Source organism: Crotalus tigris, unplaced genomic scaffold (assembly GCF_016545835.1).
Source record: "Crotalus tigris isolate CLP2741 ecotype Arizona unplaced genomic scaffold, ASM1654583v1 scf7180000024310.2302065, whole genome shotgun sequence".
Lineage (NCBI taxonomy): Eukaryota > Metazoa > Chordata > Lepidosauria > Squamata > Viperidae > Crotalus > Crotalus tigris.
Genome location: NW_024100482.1, coordinates 1 through 26,952, shown reverse-complemented (window position 1 = coordinate 26,952; position 26,952 = coordinate 1). Strand labels below are relative to the sequence as shown.

At 41.0% G+C, this 26,952-nt stretch overlaps 1 protein-coding gene across 3 annotated transcripts in view; it reads left to right on the top strand.

Moving 5' to 3' along the window:
- The window catches only part of EPS8 (epidermal growth factor receptor pathway substrate 8), a 117,856-nt gene extending 93,261 nt beyond the window's left edge, over positions 1-24,595 (top strand). For all 3 annotated transcript variants that reach the window (XM_039324907.1, XM_039324909.1, XM_039324908.1), the window contains exons 4-14: positions 2,871-2,938; positions 3,125-3,286; positions 4,193-4,342; positions 8,517-8,599; positions 9,918-10,054; positions 11,257-11,330; positions 15,897-16,023; positions 17,857-17,945; positions 19,462-19,536; positions 20,830-20,978; positions 23,152-24,595. In XM_039324907.1, coding sequence (XP_039180841.1) covers positions 2,871-2,938; positions 3,125-3,286; positions 4,193-4,342; positions 8,517-8,599; positions 9,918-10,054; positions 11,257-11,330; positions 15,897-16,023; positions 17,857-17,945; positions 19,462-19,536; positions 20,830-20,978; positions 23,152-23,401 — 1,364 coding nt within the window. In that variant the 3' untranslated portion in view covers positions 23,402-24,595. The remainder of the gene's footprint in view (positions 1-2,870; positions 2,939-3,124; positions 3,287-4,192; positions 4,343-8,516; positions 8,600-9,917; positions 10,055-11,256; positions 11,331-15,896; positions 16,024-17,856; positions 17,946-19,461; positions 19,537-20,829; positions 20,979-23,151) is intronic.
- Positions 24,596-26,952: the final 2,357 nt, after the last annotated feature.

The following is a 26,952-nucleotide window of genomic DNA, read 5'->3' as shown; positions in this document are numbered from 1 at the left end:
AGTCAAGGGAGTATATACAGAAAGTTTTTCAGACAGACCAGTCTGACTGATTGCACCTTGGCATTTTTTTGACTGCTATACTGCAGTTGTAGTCTCCCACTTAAAATATTTTTCCCACCGTAAGGAAGCAAAAAAGAATATATATTATGATATTAAACTTTTCAATTTGCAACCTTGCCCTTAATGTTAAGGCTGACTTCTCATCACACCCTAATTTAAAATGAGGCATGATGGTTTGTGATTCAGTATGTTATGAGAAATGCTAATGGCAGATTGTGTGAATCGGGCATTTCTATTAAGCAGTGATATATGCTTTACATGTATTTGTTTGGGCATAGTATATTATGCAGGCCCAGCAACTGTGCTTGGTTAATTTAGGATTAGGGTTAAGTGTGTGGTGTGATTTCAGATAAAATGGTAAAAGTGATTGGCTTGCGGTGTCATTTGCTTCTGCCTTTTCCCTCCCAAATGGAGTGTTTCTTCTCAAGTTATGTGCTATGTGTGCGAAGACTGCTATTTTCATTGCTTATGTAAAGGCAGTGATCTTGGGAGGCTGAGTTGCCTATCTCTGAATCTGGAGAGCTGTTAGCTTTTGATTAAGGGGCAAGAGGATACCTGGAAAATTGGCCCTTTAAATCAGTTTACAGCTCCTGTATATGAAGCAATCCCGGGACTTTCTGAAGGAGCATGGTGTGATGTTACTGCTAAAGCAAAGCAGATATCATTATAAGTCAGTGTTTCTCAACCTTGACCATTTTAAGGCATGTGGACTTCAACTCCCAGAATTCCACAGCCAGCAATGCTGGCTGTGGAATTCTGGGAGTTGAAGTCCACATGCCTTAAAATGGTCAAGGTTGAGAAACACTGTTATAAGTTGTTTTCATAAGGCAGGTGCCTGGAAACCAGATGAAATCTACTCTGGAATCTGGTGAAAAAGTTAGCAGGCGGATTTTAATTATCATTGTCCACTTCCGAAAGCTCTTTCAGGTAGACCTCGACCTATGACCACAGTTGAGCCCAACATTTCTGTTGCTAAGCGAGGCAGTTAAATTAGTTGCTCCCATTTGTTAAGCAAATCCATGCAGTCATTAAGTGAAGCAGGTGGTCATTCAATGAATCTGGCTTCTCCCATTGACTTGGCTTGTCAGAAGCCAGCTGGGAAGGTTACAAATGGTGATCACATGATCCAGGGACAGTGCAACTGTCATAAATACATGCCAGTTGCCGAGTGCTCAAATTTTGATCATAGGGGATGCCACACTGGTCATGTGAAAACTGGTCACCAGTCACTTGTTTTTCAGTGCTGTTGTAACTTTGAAGGGTCACTAAATGAATGGTTGTAAGTCGAGGACTACCTGTAATGGGAATATTGTAATAGCATGAGGAAATTTAAAGGAGAAGAACTTCATCATGAATATAATTGGTTGCCTGCCACAATGGACAGCTCCAACTTTGTCCATACCAAGCAAACTCAGATATGCAGACAATCTGCAGAGTATAGCCAGAGATTTGGTTTACCACCTTAAGTCAATCAGGAAGTTCGATAGATAACCAGAGCGATCTAGTTCACACATCTGGCTAAGCTGTGGCTTAGTTAATTATGAGTTTTTGAATATGCCCCAATTTGTTGGGTTTAGCCATTATGCTAAGTTCTGAATAGTTTACAGGTCTCAACCATGGCAACTCTAAGATATGTGGACTTCAACTCCCAAAACTCAGAATTCCTATACTAGTTGGAGAATGCTGGGAGTTGAAGTCAACACATCTGAATGGAATGGAATGGAATAGAATAGAATAGAATAGAATAGAATAGAATAGAATAGAATAGAATAGAATAGAATAGAATAGAATAGAATAGAACTGGAAGGGACCTTGGAGGTCTTCTAGTCCAGCTTCCCCCCCCCCCCCGCTTAAGCAGGAGAACCTATACCATCTCAGACTAGTGACTATCATCATGACTGATTTCGCTTAACATACTAAGCCAAAACCATAGTAACCACTTTATGGCTGGTGAATCAGTCCATTGTCTGAGGTTTAAATTTGAATCAGTTACAATAGATTACAAGCCTATTGAGTGATATTTATTATCTTATAATCTTAATTCAGGGATAGGCAGCCAGTGCCAGCACAGATCCCCACCTATCAATAATAATAATAATAATAATAATAATAATAATAATAATAATAATAATAATAGTAAAGTAAAGTTGGAAGGGACCTTGGAGGTCATCTAGTCCAACCCCCTGCTCGGGCAGGAAACCCTACACCATTTCGGACAAATGGCTGTCCAGTCTCTTCTTAAAAACTTACAGTGTTGGAGCATTTACTGCTTCTGGAGGCAGGCTGTTCCACTGATTAATTGTTCTCACTTTCAGGAAGTTTCTCCTTAGTTCTAGGTTGCTTCTCTCCTTGATTAGTTTCCACCCGTTGCTTCTTGTCCTGCCTTCAGGTGCTTTGGAAAATAGCTTAATTCCCTCTTCTTTATGGCAGCCCCTGAGATATTGGAATACTGCTATCATGTCCCCCATTGTCCTTCTCTTCGTTAAACTAGACATACCCAATTCTAGCAACCGTTCCTTATATGTTTTAGCCTCCAGTCCCCTAATCATATTTGTTGCTCTTCTCTGTACTCTTTCTAGAGTCTCAACATCTTTTTTACATCGTGGTGACCAAAACTGGATGCAGTATTCCAAGTGTGGCCTTACCAAGGCATTGAAGAGTGGTATTAATACTTCGCGTGATCTTGATTCTATCCCTCTGTTAATGCAGCCTAGTATTGTGTTTTTAATACTTAAAGTACCTAGTACTTAATATTTTTAAATAAATTAAATATTCTAATATCTTCTTTTTCCATCCTTGATAAAAATCAGAGCAAAGGAAGAATTATGCACGAGACAGCATCAGCAGCATTTCAGAAATAACACAATATCATGTGGAGGTAAGATTTTTTTTTATTATTTTATTTATGTACCTCAGATATAGTTGGTTTTTCTATTCTCTCCATTTTATTTTGTAAGCAACGTGTTTTGCTTTTTCAAAAATAATCTCTCCAAATTGTATAAGTACCTGCTCTGCTGATTCTTTGGTAAACACACATCTTCTTTTCTTTTGCCAACCTTTTCAGCACCTGACCACTTTTATTCTGGATCGGAAAGAAGCCATGATCACAGTTGATGATGGAATAAGGAAGCTGAAACTCCTGGATGCCAAGGGCAAGGTCTGGACACAAGATATGATTCTTCATGTGGATGACAAAGCTGTCAGACTAGTGGACTTAGAATCCAAGGTAAAGACTCAGTGATAAGCTTGACGTGTTGGCAGAGTTGGGTGAAGGTCTTAAGCAAGGTGGGGAGAAAATGGAGACCATTTTCAGAGTTTTGATTAGAGCTTGGCACATATTAACTGATGAAGGCAGTGATGGCAAACCTTTTAGAAACCAAATGACCCAAAACCTCCCCACCCCCCTCCCGCCCCTGCTCTGCCCCCTGTCCCCTGCCCCACACTCCACTCCCACCCCACCCACCCACAGGGCCACCCACCGCCTCCACGGCCCGCCGCAGATTGCCCAGGTGGCCCAGCAGCACCATGGCGGCCACACCCTCTGCCCGCGTCCTGCAACTTCATCTGCATGCGACAGGGCACGAGGGCGGAGTCTTATCCCTACTGCCCGGTTGCTATGTCCTTGGCTGCACTGCTCTGCGTGGGTCGCACCTGGGGGGTGACTCTCCTCCGGGGGGGCTGCTGGTGAGGAGGGGGCCACAGGGGAGGTGGGGCTGTGATGACTGTGCATGTCCACAGAGAGGACTCCAAGTGCTGCCTCTGGCATGCGTGCCATAGGTTCGCCACCACTGGATGGAGGTTATCCAACCAATTTCTGAGCAGGGAAATTGGATTTATGGACAATTTCTTTCAATTTCACCAGGGAAGAAGAAATTCTCCAGCCTCCGATCTTTTGAAAAATTGTCAAAAGCTAATTCTCCTTTATGAAATAACAATGAGAAATGGAGGGGGGGAAATCAGGAGAATCCATCCTTCTGGCCACCAGTTTTATATTATTTTTCCTTTTTTCTCTGTTGACACATCTTGAGCCATAGTATATATGGGGGTACCAATATATTGGGGAGGCAAGAGAAGGATTTTAACCATGTTGAAGATTTGTATTTCCCGCTTCTTCCTCCCGTTTGCCTTTCAGAATGAACTTGAGAACTTCCCCTTGAACACCATACAGCATTGCCAGGCGGTGATGAATTCGTGCAACTACGACTCCATCCTTGCTCTAGTGTGCAAAGAGCCATCCCAGAGCAAAGCAGATCTCCATCTTTTCCAGTGTGATGAAGTGAAGGTAGGGCAAAATACTGCAGCTGAACACATGGAGCTGGAATATATGAGTTCTTTTTTATTTGCTTACTTATTTATTTCGTCCCATAATCTTACCCTGCTGTCTTCGATCTGTCACCTTCTAGACCTGCTGGATCTTAAATTCTGAATTAGCAGGAAATTCTAGGAGCTGTAGCATCAGTGCACTAGGAAGATGGTAGGCCAGTGGTGGCGAACCTATGGCACGTGTGCCAGAGGCGGCACTCAGAGCCTTCTCTGTGGGCACGCGCACTGTTGCCCGAGCCCTGCCTCCCCCCACAGCCCCTCCTCACCAGCAGCCTCCCCCAGAGGAGAGTCGTCTTGGGCGCAGCCCGTGTGGAGCAGTGCAGCCAAGAACATGGCAGCCAGGCAGCAAGGACAAGACTCCGCCCTCACCCCGTCGTGCGGAGATGCTGAAGGGTGCAGGTGGAGGGCGTGGCCACCATGGTGCTGCAGGGCTGCCTGAGCAATCTGTTGCAGTGGGCCGTGGAAGCAGTGGGTGGCCCTGTGGGTAGGCAAGGTGGAGGCAGTGGGTAGGCAGGGGGCAGAAAAGTGGTGGGTGGGGGCGGGGTTTTTTGGGGCACTCAAGTCTCTAAAAGGTTCGCCATCATTGGTAGGCGATGGAAAACTTAAATATGCCACTCATATATAACAGTGGTTCTCAACCTTTTTAATGCTGCGACCCCCAACCGGTCGTACGTTGAGGACTACTCAACCGGTCGTAAGTCGAGGACTACTCAACTGGTGCAGCACCGTTTGCAGAATGGGACTTTTGGCGGGCTCAGCAGGGCAGAGACAGCCTGGACAATTCCTATTGGCTTTTGAAAGACAATAGAATTAGACTCTATACAAGAGAGTCTATTCTATTGGCTTTCAAAAGCCAATAGAATAAAAGGGAGTAGCACAGCTAAGGAAAAGGGGGGGGGGAAATGGCGGACTGCGTTGTTTGGCGACCCCTGTGAAATGGTCGTTCGACCCCAAATGGGATCCCATCCCACAGGTTGAGAACCACTGATATATAAGAACTGAACAAAATCTTTTTCATACCTTTAACCAGTGCCAAGCACTGATGATGCGACCTGGTTGGGTAATAAAACAACCCTCAGAGATCAGCAAGGACTCCTTATTTCAACCCTGAGCTCCAAATAGTCTCTTCTGTTGGTATGTTTGTCCCCTCAGAGTTCTAAGCAGAGTTCTAAGCATAGGCATTATTTAGCAGCCTGCTTTAATAACTGTTAGGTATGTCTTTAGCATGTGAAGTTTGGCCATGAGGGTTCCTGCACTCTAGAACACCTTACCGCAGAAGGTGAGATCCAACCCTTCTCTATTAGTCTTCAAGAAAGTTTTTTTAAACCTATCTATGGAGGTTCCCAATCATCCAGGTCATGGTTGTCCCAAAGGTGTTTTTTTCCAAAAGGCAACTGGACTTCCATGGGTGTTTTTTCCCCTTTGAAAATGTTTCACTTCTCCTCCAAGAAGCTTCTTCAGTTCACATGCCAGCTGGCATGGGGTCCTGAAGGAGAAGCTGCCGTATTTGTTGATACACAAATAGAGGAGGCACTAATTGAGGAGGCATCCCACCTCTCCCCTCTATACCCCTGGTTTATTTATTTATTTTTTTAAACTCCTTGCCATTTTTGTAATTTTAATTCACTTTCATATGTATAATCATGGTTATATGTCATTTATCCTGAGGGAAGCTTCTCAGCGTGTCCTGAATCACAAGGTGGGTGGCAAATACATTTGTTTGTTTGTTTGTCTGATTGATTACGTGATCACCCTCCATCTTGCACAGTAATTGCCTTTCGCAGGAAACTGATAGCAGCATTTATGATCATCCTTGTATAATTAATGAGCTTTTCATAACATTAGGTTACACTTAATCAGCTTGTTGTGTGACACTTCAGGAACGTTTTGAGAAAAGCTGTTCTGAAAATGCTTGCGGTGGCTCAGTGACACATAAATAAAAGGATGATTAAACAATAGCGGGGAATTGATAAGGATGCTGCAATTGGAGACCTATTTCCACAGTTTTCTTTTCCAGAGAAAGCATAATGATGTATAGATTTGGCTTTTAAGAACATGACTTGCTTGCTGAGATGCTAAAGGTCTAGTTGGCCATGTAATAATTTCAGCTCCTAAGCAGACTTAATATTCAAATTCTTATTTTTAAAAAGAATAGTTATTCTGCCTGTATTTGGAAATACAAATGCCCATGTTGTTGCTTATGGCCAATAATCCTGAATAGTATTTGACTTCCTGCCAACCAGCATCCATAAATATTATGGATTTCTGTGCATAATAATCCTCCTGTGATAACTTAGTGCATAAATGAATTGGAGCAATGAGTGGCATTTGGAGTATAATTGAGCTCTGTAAAGAAATACAAATATTAAATAAGTAGGTCTTTAGAAGCCAGTGGAACCCTTCCAAAATGAATGTGGAGGAATTCCTTAAAAGCTTGGCCAGCAATTAGTTTTCCCTGAAGTCCATTTTGAAATGGAAGTAAAAGATAATGAATCACAGTAATGTGACTGATCAGTAAAGGACCTGGGACTCAGGATGGAAATCTTGGCAAAAGTATCAATCTTGTGTGCCACAATTGTAAAGAAGGCAAATGTATGCATGGAATCATTAGAATGTTAATTAAAAATAACACCTCTAATGCTTTTATATAAATCCGTGGTGAGGCTACACTCCCCAAAGGATTTTACAGTGATAAAAAAGAGTATATAAAAAGAGGGCCAACCAAAGTGATTAGGGAAAATGATTTTAGCAGTGGAATTGTTTACTTCAGAACAAAAATGGGAAAAGGAGAGACACGCTAGAAATATAAAATCATGATTTTTTTGGATGAGGGGGGGTTAGTCGTAATGTTAGAACTAGGAGCCCTCCAACAAAACGAAATGCTGAGAGATTCAGGATGGGGAAAATAAAGTAATTTTTTTTATGCTGTGCAAGAAATTGATAGCCTCAGGATTTGGCTACTATGGCCTTGGCTGGGTTACCAATTTAGATTATGGTGGTGATGATTAAATTCATTTCCCTTCTTCTGCTGCTATATAAACTCAAGATGGCTTTCAATAACAAAAAAGGTAGCCCTCGACTTACGACCACAACTGAGCCCAAAATTTCTGTTGTTAACTGAGACGTTTGTTATTTTTTTTATGTGAATGCATTAACATGGACACTGTAGGACATAGAATAATGGGGCAGGGGGCTGTTGGCTAGCTTCAATAAGGCTTCCTTGTGTTCTCATATTGTAGGGCACCGAGCACATGCCTTCCAATTAGCTAGCACAGAAATTTGCCATAACTGGTAACACATATCCATTTAGCTTATTACACTTTGCCCTGATTTGATCCCTAAACTGTTAGACCAGTGGTTCTCAACCTTTTTAATGCCGCGACCCCCCAACCGGTCGTAAGTCGAGGACTACTCAACCGGTCGTAAGTCGAGGACTACTTAACTGGTGCAGCACCGTTTGCAGAATGGGACTTTTGGCGGGCTCAGCAGGGCAGCCTGGACAATTCCTATTGGCTTTTGAAAGCCAATAGAATTAGACTCTATTCAAGAGAGTCTATTCTATTGGCTTTCAAAAGCCAATAGAATAAAAGGGGGTAGCACAGCTAAGGAAAGGGGGAAAAAACGGAGGACTGTGTTGTTTGGCAACCCCTGTGAAATGGTCATTCAACCCCAAATGGGGTCCCGACCCACAGGTTGAGAACCACTGTGTTAGACTGAGATTTTTTTTTCATCATTTGAATGTGTTCCTCTGAGTTGGAATCGTACCTGACTGTATGCTGTGTGCTCTTATCACTGCACTCCTCCATATGAATCCACTAACTGAAGGCTATAACTCAACCTGGGTAGAAAAAAAAAAGCGTTGGGTAGCCATCTTTTAATTGTCTAAAATGTGAAAGGGAAGATTTTTTTTGCTGCATCTTATGTTATTTAAATTCCCAAATCATCTAACGAAGTTGATTGGCCTTCACTCTGAATGGAGTGAAGAAAGTACAGGTGGAAAGTTGAAAGTTTTGTGGAATTTGCTGCTATACGACGAGGTGGCAGCTCTGCCTGTAAAGCCTCGTTGCATTCAATAGATGGCTTGCTCAAGCGTTCAGCAGTGCATCAAATTAATTGCTTCTGCTTCTGCTCAGGCTAACTTTATCCATGAAGATATTGAAAGTGCCATCAGCGATAGCAAAGGAGGGAAACCAAAGCAGCGACTTGAAACCCTCAGGTAAAAGCGGGAGCCTTGTCTTGCAACTCTTTCCTAGTGTTTGGGTAGGGCGTGCATTAAGAAGCTGGTCATGCGGGCCATAGATTTGCCTGCACAGAGTGACACAGATTCACTTTGATGAAGTGATTCAGGCTGTGAAGGGAACATGATTCGCTCTGATGGAGCGAAGAGATCAGCCCATTTATCTCGATAAAGGAATTCAGCTGGCCTCCAATTATTTCAGATCAGTAGCGTGGCAGAAGGCTGGCTTCAATCCTTTCCCCAACGCATTGGCCGAAGTGCTTCCAAATCTGCGCATAGCTTTGGGTCTGCACGTAGCAATGTGTGCCACAGCCACACAGTTGGGCACACTGAAGCTGCTGAGCATTTGCTGAAGCAACTCAGCATGGGAGCACTTCAACCAGGGCTGAAGCAGCTTTGAATAGTGTTTGATCCAAAGTTTCATCAAAAACTGGCAATTCTTCAGAGCTTCACACAATCCTGGGTGTATGTAAAACCTCCAGTAACAGAAGCTGTAGATCTTTCATCCTACTTGCTAAGAACTTGAATAGGAGAATATATTGTTCTCGGGTGTTGCATGTCGGCTTCCTATCGGTGCCTAATTGGTCACATAAATAGAATGCTAAAATGAATAGATTTTTGATCTGATTCCTGATGGCTCTTATTATGTTCTAGATATGTCCAAAAGTAACTAATTAAGAAACACACTTGGGAGAACCCAGAGGTTTACAAAATTATTACATTACCCCCCCCCCTCTCTCTCTCATCACAGAGAAGGTTTGTTTTTGTGATCACAAAGAGTTGACACCAAACCTTGATACCTATTCAAATCAAATTAAACGGTTTCTATATTTTTGTGCTGAGATGGTTCTACTATGGAACATATAAACTTTGGTGGCGCAGTGGTTAGAATGTAGTATTGCAGAAAACTCTGCCCACAGCCTGGAGTTTGATCCTGACAGGGCTCAAGGTTGACTCAGCCTTCCATCCTTCCGAGGTCAGTAAAATGAAGACCCAGACTGTTGCAGGCAACTTGCAAATAATGCTTCTTCATTACAAACCACCCAACGAGTGCTGTAAAGCACTATGGGGCAGTATATAAGCCTAAATCCTATAGCTATTGGTAAAACTCAGCTTCACCACAAGGTGGGTGGATGAACAGACAGACAGATGGACAGACTACAATTGATCGCTGTTGCTATATGCCACTTCCGACGGCGAGGCATGGCAATACAAACTGGCCAATAATAAACATCTGAAATAGAAGATTGTGTTTTCTTGGTGTTTCAGTGTTATATCATTTTTTTTCCTGTTTTAGGATGATTTCCAGATCAGAGAGTGCCATTCCTCCACCTCCCAGAGCCCCAGCTCCTGTCCCCCCAGGGACTGTTACACAGGTGGATGTCCGCAGCCGGGTGGCAGCTTGGTCCGCGTGGGCAGCTGAACAGGGAGATTGTGAGTATTGCTGAAATTTTGAGATATGATTCAAAGACTGAGTGTTCTGCTCTGGACATTATTGAGCCTTGCCTTAGGGCAATATGACTCATTATCCTACAGTAAATGTCCTGGCAGAATAAATTGAAGGTATTCTACTCTCATTTAGCTTATGTTTCAACAATTGTTTTAGTTTACTTTTTAAAAAAATATTTTGACCCACATCTGGGAGGTCACTCCATAAAGCAGACATGTCAAACTCGCGATGTCACATGACATCGCACAACGTATCGGGACGGTTTTGCCATTGCCGGTAATGGGATGGGCGCAGCTTCCGCGTGATGCGTCCGGCCCATGGGCCGGCAGTTTGACCCCCCCCTGCCGTAAAGAGATTAAAATTGGGTTTCTAGCAAAATAATGGGAGCATCATTCCAATTCATGTTTAAAAGATAGAAATGTTTGGATTTCTTTGCAAGAATATTAGCAAGACAGTTGCTTGTAGCCTTAGCAAGCTAAGTACATATTTTGAATTGACAATAGGTTGCTATTATTTTTTTCAAGATGATTACAAGGTCCTTATGTACAATGGTTCCTGTATCCCTCCAATATCTGAGGTTCCCTGGGAGGTATAATAGGACCAAGGGCCTCTATCATGATAGTCCTCTAAATAAGGGGTATATATTCTGGATGGTGTGACCCTGCTCTCTTTTTCCAATTCCAGGCAACTGTGTTGCATTTTCCAAATATATAAATGTTGATGTTTTGTTTCAGGTTTCATAGGCACACTGTTTCATTCATTACTGGGTTTCCAATTCTCACCATAGATTGAATGTTAAGCTTACCCAACCACCTGGGTTCTCACAAAATCCTAAGCCAAGTCATTACATTTTTCACACTTGGCATTAGTGGCCAAGATTTCATCAAAACGATGGCCTTGAAAAATTCAAGGACGAAAACTTCCATGATACCCAAACCCACAATGACCTATTGAGCTGGAAGAAGCTGCAAATCACAACACAGTTGGGAAAAAAAATACCTTCAAAATCATGCATTATTTGTTGGCTGTTGAATGCAACAGACTTTCTTGTTTCATTCATAGGAAAACCAATCAATCTTAACATGTTGTGAAAATATGAACACTACATTTTTCAAATTGGTGGTCTAATCACAGCCACTGTGTCTCTCCCCTGAAGAAGCTTCTGTTCATCTCCTTCTTTCTTTAGGTGAGAAACCAAAGCAATATCATGAGCATGAAGAAACAGCTGAAATGATGGCAGCCAAGATTGACCGAGATGTTGTAAGTGGCCAAAGAGATTGTTTGTGAGAGGTTTTGATGTTCCTCAAATTTGGTGGAGCAGTTGATATTATCATTAAGTTCCACTCACAATTTTTTCTCCCAGTAATAAATTTCAGGGCTGTGAAATAAGAAAACATTTAATGATGACTAATGTCAGAGTGCCATCCTTTGCTGGATACTATGTTTTGCTAGATGCCAGTCTGCCCTAAGCTATGGGGAGGAGGGAGCAGTGGGAAGATGGAATGTCAGAGCTGCCATCCTTCGCTCCCAACTATGTTTCTCTAGATGCCAGTCTGTCATAAGCTATAGGGGGAGGATCTCTGGGAAGATGAGGGAAACCAAAAGGAAGCTTTATGCCGTCCTGAGACATTCTGAGATCAAGAATCTGGGAATGAAATTAACACCTCTCCATCTATCCAACTATTGCAGGGACAGTTACCAAAACATCTTATTCTAATATAACTGGACAATGGAGAGATAGAGGGGTGGGGTGGAATGGGAAAGGGAAAGTTAACTAAGGAATCTTTGTGCGCAAACTCTTAGTTCTGGCTTTGCTCTACTGCAACCATTTGGCTTTTAGTGATCTTTAGTAAAAGTAATTTTTTTGCTACTAATGGAGTCGAGAGTATTTATTTCCTAAGGGACCACGTCAGGCCAGATCCATCAACTACGCTCATTTATTCCAGAATTCCATCTGCCCAATACTTCAGTTATGGAGAGGAGTTTTAATAAACACCTGCCACTTCTTCCTTTTCTTCATGTTGGCTTCTGCTCAGCATTTACTGGTCCTGGGTGCTTCCCTGCCTCTTCCCTAATGAGCAACATGCCTTATTTTTATTTTTATTTTTCTCAATCAGTTCCAGCATCTCCTGCTGGCCTATGATTGCCCCGGTGAGGTTTTTATACTCCGATTCCATTTCATTAAGCTCTGGCCAGCAATGGGAGGCAAGCGATCTCTTCCCAGATTGCAAGAAAAGTCCAACAGCAGGCAATATTATGATTTGTGTTGATTTTGATTAAAGCTGAGTTTTTCAGCAGTCAAGTGTGTAAAAAAAAAAAGAAGGCGTGGAATCTTGATTTGCATAATTTCTGGTTAAGTTTGGGAAAGTGTGTCTGCTTTTCATGTTTTATGTTTACTAGGCTGTCTGCCCCTGCCATAATTTCTTCATAAAGTGTGAAGCAACCCTGGGATTCAGATGAGAAATACATCCCTCAGTTGCCTAGCAACTGCAAGGTGGTTGTCTGGCACCCTCTCAGAACTAAGAAATGGCTGCCTGGAGGGGGTTAGTAGAGGTAGGGAAGAGTGAGGTGGAGGATTATAAGCATGGCAAGGATGTGTAGAGCAGAGGCCACCAACCTTTTGGGCACAAGGGACCGGTTCCGTGGAGAGAGTTTTGCCGTGGACCAGAGCGGGCTGCCTGCATGCCACCAGTTTCTGGCATCCCGTGGATCGGAGGTGGGGGACCCCTGGTGCAGAGGGTATTAGAAGTGGAAAGACCAAGATGCTATATTAACTACTGACCAGTAGGAGGCACCACATGACCACAAAATGCCCTGCATAGTCAACAAGTGCAACACCTGAGGGTTCAACTCCCACTAACAGCATCTAAGGAGAACATCTATGTCTGAAGAGTTCCACTTCACACAATAGGTTGGTGTAGTGTAGTGCTTTCCCCTGGACAAGTAGCTAAAATAACATCTGACGTTATTTAGGCTAACATAAGGGGAAGTGGTCTTGAAGTTTGTAGCACAAAAACAATTATGAGAGCATATTGAAAAAAAGGTTCTTTAAGACTGAGATAGCTACTGTATGTTCTACCTTGGTTTTCATATCAGAGCTTATCACAAGGATCTTCCCCAGCATCTGCCCTGGAAGTCTTTTGTCATGGTTCCGACAGATGAATCTCTTCAAAAGAACTTTGAGGCATTGTTTTCCTTAAAGAATCATTTATTCGAGAAACAAAATAGTTGAAGCCAAAAACTGAATTCCCCTCCCCTGGGCACAAAGTAGCAAAGCACAATTCCCTCCTCCAATTTACAGTCATAAATCACATTCCCCAATTAGCTTGAAGTGTGGGCTTTCTCCCCAGCCTGCCAAATCTTTATCAACTCTGGGCACAATAAGCTTGGATTCCCAGGGCTGAGTTATTATTGTTATGACTAGCTGGACTCTCATCCACATTCCCCCCTCCCAGCATCAACTAACTCTAAAAGTGAAAGAGAAAAGATGGCTACATTTTCATCTGTTGTCAAAGCAAGAACATCCAATGTTAGCAGTGTTGACACTTTTGCATGTTGCTGATAATCCTGGAATCATGTTCTTTTTTGTGTACTTAAGATGAACTGGGAACCTTTGTATACTTAGGGTGCTGCCACATGAATTGGGAATGCAATCTATGATTTATAACAATTCCCTTTTGCAGATGTGGATTTCAGAAAAAGATCTGTATAGTGTTTGTGTGTGGGGGGGGGAAATGGCCAATTATTACTGATTATTTACCGTACTTCAAAAAAATTCCTGATAAATGTTCAAAGTTCCATAGGATTCCCACAACAACAACAATTGAAAACTTACTGCCTTAAGGAACAGCATGGTACAATTTATTTGTGGGGTTTTTGGTTTCCTTTGTTTTGTGCTTTCAAGTCAGTTTTTGAATCCTGGACAAGTTCCTGCAGTTTTCTCGGCAGGAAGTGGTTTGCCATATCCTCCTTTCCATGTGGCTGGCCCAAGGTCACCTAGCTGGCTTTGTGTCTAAGGCAGGAATAGAACTCATGATCTCCCAAATCCTCGCCTGATGCCTTATTATTATTATGGTTGGCTGGTTGCAAAGTCAGCCAGATGTTTAGACTGGATTTGGCATTTTTATCCACCTATTGAGTCCTTCCCAAGGACCTGGGATAGGCAGATGTTTGTTATTAAAGCAGTGTTTCTCAACCTTGACAATTTTAAGGAATGTGGACTTCAACTCCCAGAATTCCACAGCCAGCATTGCTGGCTGTGGAATTCTGGGAGTTGAAGTCCACATGCCTTAAAATTGTCAAGGTTGACAAACACTGTATTAAAGGGACCATCACAGGATGTAAGTTGCTCCAAGTAAAACATGCCTTTTGCAATTGATTAATGATAGTTTCTATCAGTGTTGATGGTGTTCAAGTTGTTCTGGGATTACACCTATTGCTATTGGTACTATCTTTGCTCATTAATAATATTATTTACTAATATTATTCTTGAAGAAGTTCATTGTTGTTACTGACCATTTTGTTAGGATTACAGGGAATATTTTCCTCACCAGCTCCTCTTCCCCCTCCATTTTATTCTCATAAGAACTTCCTTAGCTATTAAAAAATAACATTCAAGATAATGCACATTGTGCTTCCTGGATGATCTAAAGATGAACATAAACCTGCTCAGCCAATTAGGACCTTCTGGATTTAGGAATAAGGAAGAGTGTCTATCAAGGCCTTGCCAAACCACCCCCCAACAGTTTTAGCCTAGTTGACCATTATATTTTAACAATATCTGGAAGGCTACACATCCTCTCTCCTCCTCTGACCTTTATCCTACTAAGGGTCATGAATCAGAAAAGGAGATTGATAGACTAAGGCTGAGATAGCTATTTGGAGCCTATAGAACAGTGGTTCTCAACCTGTGGGTTGGGACCCCATTTGGGGTCGAATGACCATTTCACGGGGGTCACCAAACCATGCTGTCCACCATTTTTTTCCCTAGCTGTCCTACTCCCTCTTATTGGTGGCCACACCCACTTGGGGGTCACCACAACATGGGGAACTGTATTATGGGGTCACGGCATTAGAAAGGTTGAGAATCACTGCTATAGAAGCTTAATTCAGGACTGAATGAAAATAAAGAAGGCGGAGTCGTAACTTTAAGACTATATTTGGACGTACCTTGGAACTGGCCCTCAACATCTCTTTGTACTAAGAGCTAAAAATACTTTAAATGGATCCAGACTCTCATTTCATAATTGTGGGGGAGGGGGGGGAAGGAACTAGAGCAGAAATAGTTTTATAAGTTCATAATTGCTTGCTATAAGATAAGGCTAAAAAAAGGTTTCCCTAGAAGAGAGTAGGAGGGGAGGAGAGAAAGAGGAGGGAAGTAAGGAAGGTATTAGAGAGGGTGGACGCAGCCTGGGGGGAATGGGCAAGCGGCACCAATGGTTATGAATTTATCTTATCTTGTAAATTGTATTTTGTATGTTGAATAAATGGAAAATAAAAAAAAAATTATTAAAAAAAAAGGTTTCCCTAGCACTCCAGAAAGAACAAAGTTAAGCCAAGATCTTGTGTGGGAAGACCTTACTCAAATAATTGTGCTCCAATCTTTACCGAGCACAGAGCATTTACTGATGCTAGCTTGAGAACAAAGGGAAACATAGACCCAAGTGATATGGTAATAACAGCCTAATTCATTTTACAAAGCGTCACTTTTTGTAGATAAATGCACAGGTTCTCTGCAGCGATTCCCATTCTTCGTAACTAACAATACAACATCTTGGGTGACGTTCCTTACATTCATAAATGACACCCACTGTCTATTTCCTTTAGCAAATCCTGAATCATATTCTGGATGACATTGAATATTTTGTCACCAAGCTTCAAAAAGCAGCAGAAGCTTTTTCAGAACTTTCAAAGCGGAAGAAAAGCAAGAAAAATAAGAAGAAAGGGCCAGGTGGTAAGAATCAGAACCATTTCTTTTTTTTTTCCAGTATTTTCTGATCACATTTCACTCGCTGAACTGTTAAGAGTTCCTCTGTTCAGTTCAATAAGTAGTTTGCATTGGACAGAGCTCAACAAACTTTACCATTCAGTCATTCTCTGTTTGTTACACTCGAGTCATGTTTTGGGCTAGATTTATGTTTTAATGTTTGGCTAATGTTGACAAGAACAGGCAGATGATCTTTTCTCTATTCTGTCATTCGTTTGTATACATGCTCAGTAGAACAAAGAAAAGAGTATGAATCAACATTTAAAAAAATGGAATTTCAGTAAGGCAGGCGTCTTGAGTCAATTAATTCTTTTGTCTGGATTAAGGGTGTGTTAGTTTGGAGTATGAAATCTTGTGAAATGTTCCATTTCAAGTGCAAAATGGGCTCTTTCAAGTGTTTTGGAAGTATTCTTTTTGAGCCGGGAACAGACATTATTATCTCTTTCAAACTCTACATTTTCAAAAATGTTTGAAACAGCCCATCACATGCTTGTGTTTCCTGCTTTTGAAGTGGGATTTGCAAAAAATTTCAGAACAAAATAATTTGCATCTTGATGTATTAGGCATTTTCCCCCATGTGTGTGTGTGAGACAACCAGTGTGGTATTGTGGTTAAGGAACCACTGGTGTGGGAACCCTGGTGGTGTAGTGGCTAGAATGCGATATTGCAGGTAAACTCTGCCTACAGCCTGGAGTTCGATCCTAACAGGGCTCAAGGTTGACGCAAACTTCCATCCTTCTGAGGTCAGTAAAATGAGGACCCAGATTGCTGGGGGCAAGAGGCTGACTCTGTAAACCACTTAGAGAGGGCTGTAAAGCACTATGAGGCAGTATATAAGTCTAAATGCTATTGTTATTACTATTGCAAAAGTACAGGATGGAGGAGATTGATGCAAAGGTGCTAATTGCCAATCATTCACTTTTAGCCACAGACCAAAGTGGAAAATTACTTATCTATCATCCCACACTAGTCCCGTGTGGTAGATCAGTGTTTCTCAACCCCCAGTAACTTTAAGCTATGTAGACTTCAACTCCCAGAATCTCCAGCCCAGCATGCTGATTGAGGAATTCTGGGAGCTGAAGTACATGGAGCGTTCTGGGAACTGAAGTACATGTTAAAATTGCCAAGGCTGAGAAACACTGTAATGGATAACGTCCATAATCTTCAATGAAAAGACCCTCATCCTTTGTTGGATTGACTTGGGCTGATCTTCTCTCTCTCCCTCTCTCCCTCCCCCCCTCTCTCCCTCTCTCCTTATGTCTTCAAGAGTGGATATGTGTTGAGACTGGGGAATATGACAATCATGGGAATTGGGAGATGTAGTTTCAATGCACCTAGAGCAGGGGTTCTCAACCTTGGCAACTTTAAGACTTGTGGACTTCAACTCCCAGAATTCCTCAGCCAGCAAAGCTGGCTGAGGAATTCTGGGAGTTGAAGTCCACAAGTCTTAAAGTTGCCAAGGTTGAGAACCCCTGACCTAGAGCATAACACTTTGGGGGCAGATTGGTTATTAGCATTCTACAGAGTGAATTGCAGGAGAATAAATTTACATGAAGAAAAGGCCACCAACTTTTAAAAGTTTCTTGCTGATAACACTTTTATCCATTAGCCAAAGAACTGAGCTAGGACCCATGCTTCTATAATTTATTGAGGACATTCAAAATGATCCTTGAAGCTATACAGCCCATTTATACATCCGAGTCAGTGTAGAATCTGATCCTCCTCCTTTGCCAGTGATGAAAATATTTCTATAGGTACTCGTCTAAGTGATTTTGGTTTCACTGTTCTATTTTTCACCAGAGGGGGTCTTAACTCTCCGTGCAAAACCTCCATCTGCAGATGAATTTGTGGACTGTTTGCAAAAATTTAAGCATGGTTTCAACCTTTTGGTAAGTGAGTCTGAGCTGGCTACTCCAAGCAATTCCAGGTTTTTGTTGAAGCTTGGCATCAATGGTCTGTTTTTTAAAATCTGTTGTTACAATCTGCTACTGTGAATTTCACCAGCTTTCCTGTAAATTGCAACTTAGATTTCCTTAACTAAATACACTTGGCAGTTGTACAAACTGTTCTGAATTGTTTGTTTTAGAACAAAAGGGAAATGAACTAAGAGAGTGATCAAATAGTGGCATTATAGCTCACTTTCTTTAGAGATATGTTAAAAGTTTTTTTTTCCCATCACACTCAGCTAAAGTATGGCAACTTCCAGGACTGTAATGATTTTGCTGGATTTTTTTCAAGTTACAAACACAAGAATCTTTCTAGGATGCTAAGGACAATCTTCAGACAGTATATCAGGAATGTGTTTATATATTCCTACTTTCGCTCTCTTCTTCCTTTTTCTGCAAGCTTCCAATAACTCCATTTGGGGGTGGGCGGGTTGACACACGGATCATAGCATGTAAACTATGATTATTGATTGAATAACTATGTTATTGATTCTAGAGCTGGGGTCTTCAAGCTTGGCCCTTTTATGACTTGTGGACTTCAACTCCCAGAATTCCTCAGCCAGGCATGCTGGCTGAGGAATTCTGGGAGTTGAAGTCCACAAGCCATAAAAGGGCCAAGCTTGAAGACCCCTGTTCTAGAGCATAGAAATAGTTAGAAAGGAGACTATTTTAGTAATGTCACAATGATTGCATCATCTTAGACATCTGCTGCTTCTAATCTATGTGTCAATGCCTAATTTAGAATTTGCAGGATGGATACCAAAAAACCTGGAACGCTAAGGGAGACACCAGGACTAACTCTTGAAAAATCTTTAACATTTTTATAATAAAATCTTGAATTTAATAAATAAATCTTTAAATAATGTTTATTAAGAAATTGACCCTAAAACATACTTATTGCATCACGATGATATGACCCCCAAATGGCCTTTGTTAGTTTCTGAATGTTTCTTTGCACAAGCCATTCATTTCTTCATATATAAGTCAAGAATTCTTATTTATTTGTGGCTTACATCTAGTTCTTTTTACCCACTCATTTTTTTTTGGGGGGGATAATGTAGAATAAAGGGAGGGAAAAAAAACATCAGCAATGAACAGGACATGACTGCATTCATTGCTCATTTAAAAGATTGGCTTTGGTTTGTTCAGAAAACTATGGCTTAAATGCATCCTTATTTAGTTTAAGAAATTGTTTGATTAGATTGAGTAGATTAGATTGATTAGAGGATTAGTCATATCTATCTATCTATCTATTATCTCTCATTTATTTATTTATAACAAAATTTGTTTAAAATGTTGTTTAAACTTTTGGGATTTTAGCTGGCATCATTATATAAATGCAATTATCTTTTATTAATAACTGGGTTATGGCATGAACTGTGTTTGAGATATTTCAATGCCATTTTGAATTGCTGAACTGTATTCTCATACTCCATACTCTCTATTTTACCTTTTACAGGCTAAATTAAAGTCACACATCCAGAATCCCAGTGCACCTGAACTGATTCATTTTCTGTTTACTCCTCTAAATATGGTAAGTCTGAAATATTATTTAATATCTAGGGGCTCAGTTTATTTTTCTGAGTGCATCAAAACTTAATCCATGATGAATTCACAGTGTTGAAAGTAGAGGGTGTGTATCATAGAAAAAAATACTTCCTTTTTATTAGCTTCCTTAAAGCTAGCTTACTCCATTTCATATTGAAATAAAAAGCACCATCTGCTCTAAAAACCTTGCTGTTATTTTAATCAATTTTATCCATTCCAATTATTTTATTTGTCCCACAGTAGTCAATCAAGAAGGAGTTACACTAGATTCCAAAGCTCAAAATGCATGTTTAATCTACAGAGCACAAATAGTCCTTGAGTTTTGGAATTTTGGTCATCAATCAGAATATTCCATAAGCTTGGAATTTCAGTCATAGGTCATTGTGATAAGTCAAGTCATCAAGTGATCGGAGTCAACTTTATGACCATTTTACAATGGTTGTTAAGCAAGTCATTTTGGTCATTAAGCAAATCACGTGACTGTAAGTCTGAATCCAGCTTATCCAATAGGTGATTTTTACCGGAAAAAAAGTGTAAAATGTGATCATGTGACTATAGTGGGTGGTACGGAAGTTGTAACTTCGAGGACAGGTTGTATGTAAGTAACATTTTTTGGAGTTTGTCATAATTTCAAATGGTCATTAAACAACCGATCGTAAATTGAGGATTACCTGTATACATGGAAAAATGTACAAAAATTATAATTTTAGTAGCACTTAACCATAGCTCTTAGACTTATATACCGCTTCATAGTGCTTTTACAGCCCTCTCTAAGGGCTATAAATTGCCCCCAACAATTTGAGTCCTCATTTTACTGAACTCAGAAGGATGGAAGGCTGAGTCAACCTTGAGCCGGTCAGGATCGAACTGCTGGCAGTGGAATGCAGAGTCAGCCTGCAGTACTACATTCTAACCACTGCGCCACCACGGCTATATAATCTGTATAGATGCACATAGATTTTAAAAGGAACCAGAAATGGTATTAATCCTACCCCATTGCCTATGCCAGGGTAAGCAACCTTGGCTCTTTTATGACTCATGGACTTCAACTCCCAGAATTCCTGAGCCAGTATGGCTCAGCTTGGAAACTCTCCCTTTCCCCTCAGCATGGCTGGCTCAGGAATTCTGGGAGTTGAAGTCCATGAGTCATAAAAGAGCCAAGGTTGCCTACCCCTGGCCTATGCTAAATAACACAGCATTGATTCTCACTGCATACCACTACCAGCTCTATTCTGCAAGCGACCATGTTATCTCAGTGTGCATTTATTGGTTCTCATAGGTGGTTCAAACAACAGGAGGCCCCGAGCTTGCCAGCACAGTGCTCAGCCCTCTTTTGACAAAAGACACCATTGAGTTCTTACGCTGCATTGTCACAAGTGAGGAAGGACAACTCTGGGTATCCCTAGGCAACGCATGGACCAAAGCCAGGTAACATTTGAGTTGAGTGTTTTATATTTGAACTGTGTTAAACTTCATGGGCGTACCTTCCATGTTGGTTTATTTCCACCAATGTGCACTTCCTGTATAAGCTCAAGAAAATTTTTATATTCTTGGATTTTGTATTCAGTTATTCATGTTTCAGTTTCCTTGTTTTTTTTTCCTTGATGCAAGAATTCAGAAGACTCTTGGCAAGGCCTCTCAGTAGGAAAGGGCTGCTTATACTTTGCCATTATTGGTTAATTGATCCTACAAGTCAATAGCCATTTTGAGCAGCTTTGATGATGAAAGCTTCTATAATGAAGAGTGAATCCGGTTGGCTGAAAAGTGACACAAATCAGTGATCCTAATTACATGATTGTCAGCCTGCATTAAAACACGCCCATTCAGAGATAATTATCCATGCATAATTATAGCCCTTAATAAATTTTGAAATGATTGAGGGTGTTGTAAATAGATCCATTCTTGACACTGATGATTACAAGAAACACGGGCGAAAACGTATGAAGTTTTCTGTAGAGGAAAAAAAATAAGAGGATATCTAAAACAGTGGTTCTCAACCTGTGGGTCGGGACCCCATTTGGGGTCAAACGACCATTTCACGAGGGTCGCCAAACAACGCAATCCGCCATTTTTTCTCCCTTTTCCTTAGCTGTGCTACTCCCTTTTATTCTATTGGCTAATTTAAGACTCGTGGACCTCAACTCCCAGAATTCCTCAGTCAGCATGGCTCAGCTTGGAAACCTTTCCCTTTCCCCTCAGCATGGCTGGCTCAGGAATTCTGGGAGTCATAAAAGAGCCAAGGTTGCCTTCCCCTGCACTAAACGAACTGCTATAATGCTTCTTTTTTTAAAAAAAAAAAAAATCCACTGTTATATTGTCCATGTGCTTGCCAAGTTACATCCCCTGAGAGGAAAAGGCATGGAATACTGGCCAGAATACTGTCCATAATACAGAGAGATCCTGCAGAAATCCTCATTGGGGGAGGATAGGTAAACTGCCCCAACCTCTACCCTCCAGATACATTGATCTGGAATGTTCCAGAATTCCAGGCTAGTGTGGCACTTGGAATTTGGAGAGTTGCAGTCCCAACCTGTCTGTTAGGGAAGGCCTTGCTGAAGGATATGCACACAGCTGTGGATTATTGAGGGGAGAATCTGAATTGTTTTGAGACCTTCAGATTGAAAGTTCATTTTAAGGGGACCATTCTAAAAGCAAAGACATTTTCTTTTGGCTGTACACATTTTCTTTTCCCATAAATTGAGAATGAATATCAGCATACATTCTCGACTCATCCTGTATTTTTTGCTCCAATGCATTCAAGCTCCATTCCATTCCAAAATATCTAATGATATAGTACAGCAGAGGTGCATAGAGTTTGTAATATTGGAAGACTTCAGTCACAGAGGTGTCCTTGCTAAATTCTTTCCATATCACGTGTGTGTGTGTGTGTGTGTGTGTGTGTGTGTGTGTGTGTGTAAGCAAATCTGGCTTCTCCATTGACTTTGCTTGTCAGAAGATCACAAAAGATGATCACACAGCTACCACTATAAATATGAATTAGTTACCAAATGGCTGAATTTTGATCACATGACCATGGGGCTGCTGCAATGGTCCTAAGTGTCAAAAACAGCCATAAGTCATTTTTTTCAGTGCCGTTGTAATGTCAGATGGTCACTAAATGAAAGATTGTAAGTCGAAGACTACCTGTACATTTGTAATAAGAAATTGGAGCCAGTCTCCTTAGTGTTCTCTTGCTTGCTTCCAAAATACTATTTGGAGCTTCAGATAGGCTGGAATTCATGTCTCCAGTCCTTTGTGTATGTGAGAGAGCTTGAATTCAGAATCCCCTTATCTCTTGGTCCGAGTCCTCTGTAGGAAATAGGATGAGTAGAGTTGCTATCTCCAGCTTGATGTTCTCCTGATCTTTTGGGTTAATGCTCTCTCCACACCCAACCAGCATGACCACTAATGGCTGGAAGTGACAGGGACTGTAGTCCAACACATTTAGAGAGCATCCGGTAAGGGAAGGTTGTCATCATGAAAAAAGAACAATGCTTTGTATAATGTAATGTATGTGTGGTTTGCTGTTTTGTAATCTGTCACTTTATCCCCGCTAGTGTAAAGGTTTTAAATTATGGTGTTATTTTTGTCTTAATCGCAGAGCTGAGTGGCCCAAGGACCACTTCATCCCACCCTACATGCCACGATTCAGGAATGGCTGGGAGCCTCCTTTGCTGAGCTTCATGGGAGCCCCAAATGAGCAAGAACTCAACCAGTTAGCCGAGTCTGTGGCCAACGTGGCGGAACAGCAGAGGAAGCAAGAGATGAAAAGATTGTCCACAGAGGTATGGAAAGCAATATGTTTTGTTCTCATCTGCAGGATGGGCTTATGTCAGGAACAGGCAATTTAGCAACAGTGTGGCACTTACAATAACCCCTTGGATGGCATTTATGGAATCCCAAAATTATATAAATCAGAAGGCCACCAAACCTTGCAAGTCTTCACAAGATTTCTGGCAAGAATGCTCAACTATCTTGAGGTTTGAGTCATTAAAAAAGCCCTTCTCAGTCTTCAGAATCTCACTCCAGCACATGGTATTGTGCCATAGCACCTGCTACCTGACGAGTGACAATATGCCAATGCGTGGCTTGTCTTGTGAATCTCTTGAGACCGTTGTGTGATGTTTTGTGGGAGCTTTCTGCAGCCTGACACCTTTTAGATGGATTACAGTTTTTGAGCACATTGAGAATTTGCGACCTAACAAGCATGGTGTGTCTGGAGGCACTGAGCTGAGAAGCCTAGTTTATGATTAAAATCCAAAGTAAATGTGCTTACCTCCTTCAGAGCGAACAGGGCAGTTATTTTTGACAGGGTTAGAAAAGGAAATTAAATTCAACCTGACAAGGCAGAGCAACCTGTTATCATCTCCCTCCCTTAGTCATTTCTTCTCCCTCTGGGGGAGAAAACAGTGTGTTTTTGTTTGTTTGTTTAATCTCAGACTTATTTATTTGTGTCTTAAGGTCAGTTAAGTGAGCTTGGTTGAGAAGTCATGCAGCCTTGAGTGGTACGGGGATAGAACGGGTGGGATGGAGCTGATGCAGGACTGTAAACAAGATTGGGAAGTTGAAAAAAATATTCCCAATAAGACAAACATAAACCAAGAAAACTTCATGGATGCATCCATATGGGTTGCCAGGGTTTGAACTGGACTAGAAGGCAATTTTGCTTTTTTATGCATTTAAAAAATAAAGCATTTTTATTCCAAGCTATAATCAGGATGGGGCTAATGGGCTCCATATTCTGCTTATCTAAAACACTTGGTTATGGTCAGATTTTTGCTGATGATGTTGATGAAGTCTCTGATGATGAGAAGGACATGATAGCAGTCTTCCAATATTTGAGAGGCTCTCAGAGAGAAAAGGAAGTCAACCTATTCTCCAAAGCACCTGAGGGCAAGACAAGAAGTAACGGGTGAAAACCTATGAAAGAGAGATCTAATCTAGAACTAAGGAGAAATCTCATAATAAAACAATCAGTGGAACGGCTTGCCTTCAAAGGTTGTGGGTGCTCCAACACTGGAGGTTTTTAGGAAGAGAATGGACAGCCATTTGTCTGAAATGGTATAGGGCAGGGATCTTCAAACTTGGCCCTTTTATGACTTGTGGATTTCAACTCCCAGAATTCCTCAGCCAGGCATGCTGGCTGAGGAATTCCGGGAGTTAAAGTCCACAAGTCATAAAAGGGCCAAGCTTGAAGACCCCTGGTATAGGGTCCCCTACATGGGTGAGTTGGGCTAGAAGACCTTCCAATTCTGTTATTCTGCAAGCTTTTAAGATCTCTTTCCCCCATAGGTTTGGTCTAGTAGTTAAGGCACCAGGATAGAAAGCAGAAGACTGTGAATTCATGCCCTGTCTTAGCCAACTTACCTCACAGGGTTGTTGTTGTGTTTGTGGGGAAAATACAAGGGGAAAATAGGAGGAAGAAGGAGTATTCTGTATTTTCTTCATCTTTAATTATTTATTAAAATAATAAAGGCAGGATAAAATAAATAAATTTATTTACAAATAAATTAGTAAATAAAAAATAAGCTTGGCAAGGTTTGAAATGAGAGGCAGGAATAATATAAGTACAGTATTATTTATTTGAAAATGCTTACTATATAAATAGGTAAATTATTCTGAATTTTAAAACAGCCGTGTTTGTTCAAGCTGCCTGATTGTGACGCCAATTCAAAGGCAATTACATTTAGATAGATAATGGTTATCCAATTTCTATTGGTGAGGAAGAAATCCTTAATATTCTATTCATTTCTAAGAACAGCTGCAGCAAGTTATTCATTCATTTTGATGGGCAGGAAGAACGTTGTTCTGAATTTGCGTCATTGGGGGTAGGTGCTGAGTAATAATACTGCTTACAGTAGATGCACAGTGCTAGGCTGCATTAACAGAGGGATACAATCAAGATCACGTGAAGTATTAATACCACTTTACAATGCCTTGGTAAGGCCACATTTGGAATACTGCATCCAGTTTTGGTCACCACGATGTAAAAAAGATGTTGAGACTCTAGAAAGAGTACAGAGAAGAGCAACAAAGATGATTAGGGGACTGGAGGCTAAAACATATAAGGAACGGCTGCTGGAATTGGATATGTCTAGTTTAATGAAGAGAAGGGTGAGGGGGGGACATGATAGCAGTGTTCTAATATCTCAGGGGCTGCCACAAAGAAGAGGCAGTCAAGCTATTCTCCAAAGTACCTGAAGGTAGGACAAGAAGCAACGGATGGAAACTAATCAAGGAGAGAAGCAACCTAGAACTAAGGAGAAACTTCCTGACAGTTAGAACAATTAACCAGTGGAACAACCTGCCTCCTGAAGCGATGAATGCTCCAACAATGGAAGTTTTAAAGAAGAGACTGGACAGCCATTTGTCTGAAATGGTATAGGATTTCCTGCCTGAGCAGGGGGTTGGACTAGATGACCTCCAAGGTCCCTTCCAACTTTATTATTGTTGTTGTTGTTGTTGTTGTTAGTGGCTTGATGCAGTTTAATACAGAGCTATCAAACTGTAGAATATATTTTCAGAGTCTTAGATAACACAAGCTCAAATCTTCTAACTATCACACACACACACACAACCCCAAAAGTTCCAGAGCTTTGCTAGGTTTCACAATACTTTCAAAAAAGTATTAGAATTTTTTTTTTAGTGACGTCAAGATGATGAACGTCTGCTATTTGTTTTGATAGGAAAGAGACCTGGACAGTTGCAGTTCTAGAGCTCCTAATTCAAATACACACAGATTTTCCAACATTTGAATGAGATTTCTTCCACCTGCTCCCTTAAGGTGTGGTTGTCTCTTCTACTGAAACAACCATACTTCCCATCCACATTCTAGATTATCTGAGAATTGGGGAACTATGTTTCACATATACAATGAGAGTTGCTGCACCGAAGACAAATTCCTTGTGTGTCTAAACACACTGGGCCAAATAAAGCTATTGTGTTCTATATTGTTTTTGTTTCTGTTTTAATTCAATTCAATTCTGTTTCTGTTTTAATTCTATTCTATTCTACTCTACTCTACTCTACTCTTATTCTATTCTATTCTACTCTACTCTACTCTACTCTACATTACATTACATTACATTACATTATATTATATTATATTATATTATATTCCCTCATTCTATTCTATTCCCTTATTCCCTCATTCTATGCTATTCTATTCTATTCAATTCGATTCTTGGATGGGAGAAAGAAATAAGCATAAATTCTCTTAATCATACCACACTAATAGTATATGATGATTGTAACCCATCTTTACCAGTGCAAAAGCTTTCTAGCTTTCCTTTTTTATTTTTTTATTGACATCTCGTGTGTACCATGATCGAATGGCGGAAAAATATCAATGTGTTCTAACTCAGAGTATTGCCTACAAAATGTCTTGTTCTTACCAAGAAAA